This window comes from Tubulanus polymorphus, chromosome 3 (genome assembly GCF_964204645.1).
Source record: "Tubulanus polymorphus chromosome 3, tnTubPoly1.2, whole genome shotgun sequence".
Taxonomy (NCBI): Eukaryota; Metazoa; Nemertea; class Palaeonemertea; order Tubulaniformes; family Tubulanidae; genus Tubulanus; species Tubulanus polymorphus.
Window position 1 is genome coordinate 7,424,020 of NC_134027.1, and position 10,751 is coordinate 7,434,770.

General features: G+C 36.6%; 1 protein-coding gene across 1 annotated transcript; it reads left to right on the forward strand.

Annotated features, from left to right (window-relative positions):
* The first annotated feature begins 109 nt into the window (after nucleotides 1-109).
* Nucleotides 110-10,103, forward strand: LOC141902469 (protein NEDD1-like). Its single transcript, XM_074790202.1, has 13 exons — nucleotides 110-227; nucleotides 1,552-1,724; nucleotides 1,937-2,031; nucleotides 2,365-2,481; nucleotides 2,684-2,824; nucleotides 3,018-3,247; nucleotides 3,629-3,830; nucleotides 4,837-4,960; nucleotides 5,292-5,393; nucleotides 5,516-5,751; nucleotides 5,922-6,114; nucleotides 6,202-6,695; nucleotides 6,788-10,103. Exons 2-13 carry the CDS (start codon nucleotides 1,583-1,585, stop codon nucleotides 6,890-6,892), a joined length of 2,181 nt encoding a protein of 726 aa, XP_074646303.1. The 5' UTR covers nucleotides 110-227; nucleotides 1,552-1,582; the 3' UTR covers nucleotides 6,893-10,103.
* The last annotated feature ends 648 nt before the right edge of the window (nucleotides 10,104-10,751 follow it).

The following is a 10,751-nucleotide window of genomic DNA, read 5'->3' on the forward strand; positions in this document are numbered from 1 at the left end:
GAATGCGGAAAGCGCTTGTTAAATTCAGGCGTCGTTTCGGGTAAAAGTTTTCATCTGGCCGCTCAGTATTTCCCGAACCTCTTATGCTTATCACCAATTTCTGCAGAATGTGGGCCTTGAATAAAAACTCGAATAAAATCAGTGCAAACAAACCCAACGGCGTACAGCGAGAACATGATGTTTAGTGATATAGCTGACGTACATTTCTGGTTCTTTAAATCATTATCGTATGTTATTCTGACATATTTTCGAATTTTTGTCAATTCAGTTTCATAAAGTCAAAGAAAACAGCGACGGCACCAGACAACAACAACAAAATTTCAAAAATCATGAAAATGTTGTTTTTTTCGAAAGTCGCTCGGAAGAAAGGAAAATTAATCCGTTCTTTTTCATTTTATACTTTTCGACTTCTTCGTCTTGAATTCATTCTAATTTTATAGGCCTAGCAGCAGTTGGGTTCAGCATACTTCAAAGTACGATAAGTAAGTGCGGGCCAGTACAGTACGTAACTTCGTACAAGTACTTACAGTACTTGCTGTGCCTGTGTATTGAATTGTGAATTGATTTGAATTGAATGAAAGAGGTGCAGTGGTCCGAGTGTCCGAGGAGTTGTTGTTTGCTCTATTCATCGTTTCCAATTTCACTGATTACTCAACGATCCAGTGTGAATACATGTTGTAGGCCTATGGGTTCCGTTAACGTACAGCGCCAAACTGTCAAACAGCTATCGATTCCTGTTGCAATAATAAAAACCTTGTACCTGCTAATAGTGGCGCTATATAGGTTGGAGGGATGCAGGCTTGGATCCAGGGTTTTTACCAGGAGGGGTTCATAAAAAATGTTAATGTTGACTGCCAACTAAAATCTCTGATAGGGGGCCTAAATGCATATTGTTTGGCCAAACATAAGATAATATGGTACCTATTATGTGGTATTGTCCGCCCGCTTTGTCTTGAGAACATTCCTTCAAGAAAACGATTTAAAAATATTTTTGGTAGCAGAGTAGGGGGGATGTCATGACCCCTGAAACCCCCCTCTGGATCCGTTGTAGGGATGATAGAAATTGAATTTTTGCCGCTTTGTTTGACCGGCAAGCTAAAAATTCCAAAAAATGTTACCTATGTACTTTCATCACTTCCACTCAATGTGCATGAGCTTAACCCTTTCAGTGCATCTACACCACAGTGCGGTGTATAAATCAGTGATAGATTTTGCTAGTACACCGCACTGCGGTGTATTGATGTAATTAATCATTAGTAATTATCTCTCTTGAAAAAAGGCAGCACCTGTCAAACATAGTGAAATACTAGAAACTAACAATACACTGCGCCGCGGTGTAGGCGCACTATAGTGGTATTCCCGTTATTAAACACACTAGGGTGGAATTTTTAGAAGTTTTCAAATTATCTCTAGCACTAAAGGGTATTAACTAGTCCGCACTGAAAGGGTTAAAAGTATAAATTTAGCCTAACCTAACTGAACCAGCAAACCCAATCATAATATAAAGGCCATACTGACTCTTTATAATTTTCTAAAATCGTTATATTTCAGGTGATTGTACTGTGAATGCTAAATCATCAAAATGTCGACTGACTTCGGTGGACTGAATTTAGCGACCGCCGCTGAAGATATCAAAATCTGGGATTGCTCTAATGGTTATAGCATTATCAAACAATTCAATCCGCATTCAGGCCCAGTTTCTTCCGTTGTGTGGAGCCATGACAGTATCCTTTTATCAACATTCACTTCCCGAACAGTCCCGAACAGTAGGCTATCTATAGTTTTAGGTCCTTTTAGGATAGTTTAGACTCCTTTCCTCAAATATCTATAAAAGATATTAAATATATCCATGGATAATGTAGGCCTATAGTTGAGAATAAGGAATATTTACGTGTCGCAAGATTATTTCATATTCTTCCTGAGCATAATATTTAAGATAATTTTTTGGCGTCGTCATCCTCTGTTGGCGACAAAGTGACGATTACGTGCTGCAAGAATAACGTCTATTCGATGAAAGATCTTCATGTCAAGGTTTGTTATTCATTTCAATGTGCAAAATCTTAGATGAAAATTGACGTATTCTTGTCCATGCATTTCTTCTATATACACCGTGGAAATGTTTCTATATCAGGGGAAATATTTCAGTTGTTTGTTTAAACTCAATTCATTTAAACAGTTCAATACATCTTTAACAAAGTATATATTTGTATATGGGTAGTGCCAATACAAATAGTATTTATCTACTATTACAGTCACTCTCAATTATTTGTACGCTGTAATCTGTATTTGATTGAAGCTTGTTTTTCGACAGGTTTCCATTGTTGTAATTGTAATGCCTGATAAACAATTTATTATGAATTTTAGGGTGATCATACTTGCGTAGCTTTCAATTCGCATTCGCGATATTTGCTGAGTGGAGGCAAAAATGGACTCATAACTGTTTTCGACTTGAAAACGCAGAAACAAAAGAAGACATACAAGGTCAGTTCATTAAAAACTATATAGGATTGTATATTTGCTTTTACTCTATTCTTTTTAGTAACTCACAACTTAGGAACTAGATCCTGGGTGGAGTTTTTTGGTTTTTATCATGGCGATAAGCTACCACTGCCTTGACAAATACTTTTGTAATCATTTAAAATATTTCATGATTAATACCGCTTAGACTCGCCTTATTTTATAGGATCATAAAGGAGCAATATCTTCATTAACGTTTAATTGGAATGACACATACATCGCATCAGGTTCGGTTCATGGCGAGATTATATTGTACAATGTTGTCACAGCGCAAGGCTCGAGTCCTATGCATATACCTAATGAAGGGGTAAGTACAGTAGGCATCTCAACAAAATCAATTGACTATAGTCCTATTCCATTACCAGTATACAGTTTGATTCTGTTGAATCGAAGTAAATTCTTCTTAAATATAGCAGATCTATGAGGCTATTTAAAGTGGTCAAAAATAAGAATTGCGTTGATTCAGATTGAATGAAAACTCTTATATTTGATATTTGTAGGCTGTGACACAGTTGCAGTACAGCCACTATAAGAAATCATTGCTCGGTTCAGTGTCAGAAGATGGCGCTGTTTGTCTGTGGGATACTAACACGCGTCGATTGATGCATTCATTTACCGATAAACATTGCGCGTGTCCGATGGGCCTTGCCTTCTCGCCGATTAATAAAATGTTACTGATGAGTGTTGGATTGGATAAACGTATAGTCTGTTACGACGTTATTGGAAACACGTAAGTAATCTCGCTTAGAAAAGACTAGGTAGCCACTTGCCTGCAAATCAGGGAGAAGTCAGGGAAATTTGTTGAGATTGCTAGATCGCGCGTAAAATCAATATACATACCAATCAATATACATGTATATATATACCCCTGTGTGTCTTACTTAATTGACTGTGTTAATTGATTGGAATCTTAACAGATCAAGTCAGGGAAAAAAACATGCACATCAGGGTGTAGTCAGGGAAAAGTTGGGGGAAAAGCAAGTCGAATTAAAGTGGCCACCCCGAAAGGCCCGGTTTATGTATATACATACTCTTGCACCTTTGGCTTTATTTGTTCTGACAATACTTCGGTAAGAGATTCATAGTTCCTGGCTGCGATTATCTCTTTCAGAGCTGTAAAAACAATAACGGCTGATAATGGGTTAACGTGTATCGATGTGATGCAAGATGGCGTAACGTTAGCGACGGGATCCGTGCGCGGTACCGTGTTCATTTACGATCTGAGGAAAGGAACTCAACCGATAACGACGATTAACGCTCACAAGGAGGCGGTTAATAAACTCGTCTTTCAATCAAATTTCAAACCGCCTAAGGTAAATGATAAACACGCATTTGTACCATCATTAAGGGTTCTTGATTAACTAAATTTAATTACTAACGACGGCAACGTACACTACGCAGACATTCTCTGAGAAGATTTGTTAGAGAGCTGTCAAATTTTCCGCAGAAAAGCTGATTTGATTTGTTGGGCATGCATTGAAATATGAATCGATGTCATCAGTGACTTTACTTACCCATTTTGAATTTGATAACAGATTCAAACTGAAGGTCTTAGCAATGAGGGCACAATTAAAATATATTTTTCACGCGGCAATTCACAAGTTTTTGTCGTGAGGCAATTATTATACATTGCGACACATGGATTGAAGATGGATCGATCGTTTATTATTGATAGATAGATGATCACCCTTCACCTTCTGATCCGGAGATCATACCATCTTTAAAAGAGCGATATTTACTGATGAAAAACAACAACGAAGCGACGAACAAAAAACTTGGAATTCGGGTTCGTTCTCGCTGGAACACTGCATGCGTTTATCAATACATATGTTGTTGTATTATTTGTACTTTTCGTTTATTTCAAACTTCGATTTCTATAGTTCGAGAACCACCTGGTAATTCTTCGTGTTGGCTTTTTGTTCGTTTACAAAAACGTTGTTTTTCTCGCTGATCAAAAACGTTCCGCAGGTTTCTATTGTCTGCGAATCATAGCACTAGTTTCGAAATACATGTCTTATGTTGTCATTTTCAATAGCTTTTCTTTTCGCATTCTCCGATGGTAATTGCTCCAAATTTTCATTGTCCAAAGGAATTTATGTCAACTGAATAATACTATTGATATGATTTGATTGATTGTCAGTTTTTACTTGTACGATGTTGTAGTTGAATAAGTATTTTTAGCCGCAATTATTGTTCTATTTTTTCAGTTATCATACCATTATAATTACGTTATTATCATATTTGTGGTGCAAATATTATAATGTAACAATGAAACCTGTTTACTTGTGAATACATTATTGCGAATACATTATTTTTCAGAGCGATTCAAGATCATCGCGTAAAACTGCCTCGTCATCAACCTCTTCATCATCCTCTTCATCAGTGCCAATAAAAGATCAACTTACTGATAATAAATATGCCGATATTAACAGCAATCTGGAAGGTACAAATAGTTTCCTCATGTACTCATCCATTTTTAGCCCACTTGGGTCTTTAGTCCCAGAGGGCCTTTGAAGTAGGGAAACTTTGAAGATGCTTCAATCAGTGATTTTCATCTTCATTCAAATATATAAATCTCCATCAGTTAAAGAAAAATTGGGTTTATGGGTTGGGATTAAGGCCATTGATTATTGTATTTGTTCACCATGGGGCATTGAATTTTGAAACTGTCAGATTGTCAAGCACAGGCTTAGTGTCCATGGGCCCCTACTTGTCTTTTTACAAATTTTCCAGAATTGAAATGCTTTATATTGATTTTTCTGTTGTGGATGTAGGGCCGAGTAAAAATGATTACCAAGATATGAACTCGGAGAATCGGCCTGATGTGGTTGGTCGTCTTTCTGTCTCATCAGTGGCCAGCAAAAACTCCTCTATGGGTAAGTTACATTAGTAAAAGTTGAATGCTGATTTATAAATAACTTACATTTGGGATTTGAAATTTCTCCTGTACTTGTAAGAACTCTTTTGGTTTATTTTATGTATTTTTTTATTTTGATAGCTTCAGACGGCGTTTTTTCACCGTTGAATGAAAACTGGAGGAATGTATCCGGTTTACGTGGTAATCTCAGTCAACAGTCGAATGTGAGCAGCGCGTCTCAATCGCCCAGTTTATCTAGGCAAATATTTAGCCCAATCAGTAACCACGATCAGCAACAGCTGACCGCAGCAAGCGCTGCATCAGCCGGTGAGAGTAATGTCTGTTTGAATGGAGAACAGCAAAGAGATTTTGCTGTTGTAAGTATGAACATGGAACGATGATTTTAGCTAATAGGTATTGATTAAGATAATTAGGCAGTATTTTCGATTTAAAATAAAGACTGATGACTGGCGGAAGATGAAGAACGAGAGAAAATGAGATTGACAATATTTATAGAAAGTATATCATACGTATGTTTGTATTGTAGGTGACACCATTACCTGGACAGACGGCAGCTAGTATATATTCAGTTCAGAGTAGCGTTTGTGCAAGTCCTGAGACGATCGTAGATGGCAGCAGTGATTCTAGCGATAGTAATACAACACCTCGTCGGTTACCCGGTGTCACTAACGGATTATTGAAGACAAATAATACTCCCAGTTCATTAGTTGCAACTCGATGTAAGCGCCATTGAATTTCGATCCATATTGTAACGATTAGTGAAGTAATTTATGTTTAAAAAAGATTTCTCTCCTATCTATTCGTAGTGCAAGCATTAAAACAGTTGGAGCAAGCTAGTAATGACCAGTCTCTACCTAACGGTTCACCTTATCAATCCTCATCAATAAAAAATGCTGAATCAAAGGATCTAAATGCAGTGGCTACAGAAAGTAATTTGAGAAAACCGGTCAATGAACTGGAAAGTGGTGCTTCAACACCAGTCATGGGGAAAGGTCGTAGAACCCCGATTGTACCTGAGGTTGCAGAATCAAATAGAACTCCAACAAACAGTCCGCCGACTATGAAACCATCGCCGTATTCTCTCAATCCAGAACTTTACGAACAAACTGTAGTTGATAAAGCCCGCGCAGCTGCCTATGAGGCACCGGTGGCTCCACCCGGTGGTGGTGCTCCAAATCAGTTTCATATGGAATTTATTCGTAACACGATCGAAGACGTAATGGAGGAATTCCGAGATCAAGTTCGCTCGGATATGTTACACTTACAAATGGAAATGCTGCGACAATTTCAAGTACAGCAGGTAAACAACCATTACACTCACATTGCTTAATTATACGTATTGTATTCATGTATCTAATAGAAAATTTATATCTGTTGACGGGTCTTTTTCAGGCTGAGATTTGTGGACTTCTGCATCAGTATTCAGTCAATGAACAGGTCACCGCCGAGTTGCAGCAGCTACGAGAAGAAAATAAACGACTTAAGCGTAAATTTTAATGAGTATTACAAGTAATTAAGACGTATATCTGTAGATCTTTAGTGTAGGACAAGTCTCATTCGGATAAATAACTGACAGACATTGTTGCGATTATTCCATGGAACATTATCAAAGTCGAAGTATATCTTTTTGTATAGTGTTTATTAAGAATGATTCTGAAAGTTGAAATTCCACCGTTCTGTTAGCAATAGAACAAAATTTTGTATTTTTTGCATGACTGCGCAAGAGAGGCACCAAAGAGTGTTGTGTATGTGTTTGACTGTGACAATCATAACAATGAGATCATGAGCCAACAGTGCCTGTATTCATCAATGTGTGTAGGATCATTCGTATTGGTATGAGAAAGTTGGTATAGGCCCTATGATAATTGCTGCCTCGATGAAATCTGTTTTGACATCACCAAATGCCTCATGGGGATTTTTGAAAGTGACCAAATTTCTTTGGAGGGTCTATAAATAGATCATGGTTATTCGTTGGTTAGTGTTTAATAATATGAGTATTTTGCCAGTTTGCATTATATTATACATTTCAGGGTTATTCTCTGATGTGTGACCATGATCTGTGTTGTACTGTCGTCGTTGTTAGGACAAATACTGAGTACTTATTTTGTATATAATTTCACCTCTGATTTACTGTTGATATATTATCACGGTATGTATTTAGTGATATATCGGCTGACAGAATTATTACTTCAAATGTACGGAATTATGTTGTAATATTATATATAGCTCATGATGGAGTTTGAAAAACCTTCTTAGAAACATCCGTAGACTTTGATACTGTCACTTAAACTTATTGTATAAAAGGCAACTAGCTCATGTCTGAAGAGTCTGAAAAACTAGTGTGCTCAAACTATGGCCTGTAAAACGAACGTATGAGATGCTGGCGATCAGAACTCGTGTATTTCTGATTATAGCTGATTACATCCTCTCAGACTTTACATGGAATAAATCATTGGACTTATCATTTATGTACATTTATTCTGTGAATTGCTATATGGATTATATTCCCCAAATGTTAGAGATTGAAAAGGTAAAATCCTTTTTCCTCATGGTTTTCGTTTTAAGGTTTAAGCACTGAAGTACATGTACGTACATTATGTCGTTTGTCTTTATTTCAAATATTAGCACTCAGGGCTGGTTCTTGAGTTTACCGTACTGAAAATTGAATGCCTTCTAAGTACTCTTGGGCAAGAGCACTTCAGGTGTGATATGATTATTCATAGTCTTAGCTTTTTATACTCGCATTAGAATTATATTGAAAATACAAAGTTTATCAAAAGCAGTAGTTTATAGCATTATACAATATTGAATTAGACTGTACAAAGTTTTAGATACGTTTTGTAAACAGAAATTCAGCCTCTTAGGCTGGCCTGGGGGTAATTAATCTTAAAACGCTGGTTAAAAAATAAATGGGCAGATTCTCAAATGTTCAGAAAATGACTTTCGAAATAATGAATAATTTCCATTATACACAAGTGCCAAATTCTACTACAAGTGAGACCAGCATTACATGAAATACGAATGATATACCCAGGTATGTAGTGAAATGGGCGTGTCATGCTAATGAGGAGTGTCGCACATTGCGAGCACAAGTGGAGTTTGTATAGGGAAATCCCGTGGATTCAGTACAAGTAGATCAGTAGCCTGAGTTCTTATTGCACGAATATGAATTGTATATTGTAAAGATTTGTTACTGTAAATATTTTGTTAAATTGATGATGAAGAATTCGCGAATACGTAAAAAATTTTGTATATGAATTTTTTGTAAAAGCCTTTAATTTTTCTTATCGTAGAGATCGGTTGAATTGTATAGATGATCGGTGCTGGTTATTTTTCAAGCATTCCGAGGTGTTCACGAGCACTGCTGCTTTACATTAGGTTTAGTTGTAGATAGATAGATGGAGCTTGGGAGATGATCGAGCATTTTGGAGACTGAATCTTTCGGCGTGTTTCAAAATTCACGAAAACATATCATTCGACACAGCTGAACTTCAGAAAATATCTATATTCTTACGTACCTTAAACTTAACAGTAAAAAGTTTGTGGACCACTAAACCACTGGATGTAATTGAGAGTTAAATGAAATTTGATATTTTAACGAAGTAAACTCAAATATTAAGGCTTTATTTGGGTATTTACTACATTTATTAGTACTCCACCTGTAAGACTTGGAGTAGACATATGTTTTTTATTGGCATATTAATCTCTCAATTGTTTTCTATTTTACTTAATGACATAATTCTAGACACTCATTATTATATATTGTATTCGGAGCACACGCTTGGTTTTTTCATCTTGGTCGAATTTCCGGCCGATTTTGTTGTTCACTTCACCTACAATCATTATTATAGCTGTCTCCCTTCCTGTGGCATGCACGTGTTTCAATCTACTTAAAACTATCGCTGAAGATCTGAATTATGTCAGTAGAATCTTAATGTATGAAGTTATCTTGATAATTTCCCAAGGATGAAATTCAGTAGTGGGATAGAAATTCGGTTATTCAGGCGAAGTATCAAATTTAATGACATTATCGCAGAACCAGCACCTCGAGCAAATTTGGTTGGGACAAATTTCTGAAAAGCATTCGCGATTAAGATATGCTAAAATGTTGTAAACCCACCCCTCGTGTACATAGGAATGTATATTTATTCTTATCTTAAACCACTTTCTTGATGAGCATCTATTCATCGTTTTGAAAATAAGCAACATGGAAACACAACATTTAAATCCAGATCGTACATAGAATATGTGGTGATGTGCCTTTTAATCTACTCTTCTTGTATAACCAAGGCTGTTGTGGGTAGACTATGCAAAAGTGTTTGAAATAGTTAATAGATTAAATATTGTATGTATCGTAAAAAGATATGTAAAAAAAATTACCATTCCCCACATTTGCTGTCAGGTAGGCCTACTGATATGCTGTTTGTTTGGCAGGCTGGTATGTGAACTAAAGTTGCATGAATGATGCAAAACAAAAGAATTGAATCCTCAGCCTATTATCTAGAATCCCCAATAGAGAATTGTATATATTGCTTGAACATATTCACAGTTGGTCTTCAGTCTTCTGAATGTCTGTTTATCATGCGATTCTGTATTTCAAATACTCAGAAATTCACCACCGATTATTTTTTCTATTGTAATAGCATCACAAGTTCATTTGTAGTATAACTGTTGTCTTCCGTTTGAAACAAAGTCTGTGAGCTTTAGAATGTAGGATAAGAATAAATGTTTTTGAAAATGAACCAAGTTGTTCCTCAAATTGACTCTTGTGTGATTGTAATTGATCACACTTCTGCAGGAAATCGTTTCAATTGTGGCGGGTTACTTGTTGCAGGTTGCGGGTTACTTACAGCTTAATTGTTGTGGTTTCCCTTCTCGTGTTTCTTACTGCGCCTTTTTCAATCTGTCCTTTTTGGCCGCCAAGGATAATGTATGCAGGTGTTGTTACACACAAAAATACGTAGTCTGGTCAGACGTAGGTAACTGTTCACTATTGGGACTGGTCATTTGCATTGTGGAACCTAAACTATTGCCCAAACGAGCATCACCATAGTGATAAAACGAAGAACATAGTCGAAGAACCGGACCTGGAAATAAACACCCATGAAAATTCTGAAAGCATTTGCGTTCTTTGATACTTCAATCAATTGGCGTTATATTTCATTGATGTTTTATCGTATTTCATTTACGTTATGTACACCGCAACGCAACCTGACGAGAGATTTATTACGCGCGGCGATCAATTCCAGTCATGAAATTAGTGATCTGTACAAAAAACGGGTGTGAAAGACGATATACCAAATTAATCAAAATCTATCAGGGCAATTAGCGATGTTCTATGCAGACGCCATAAAGC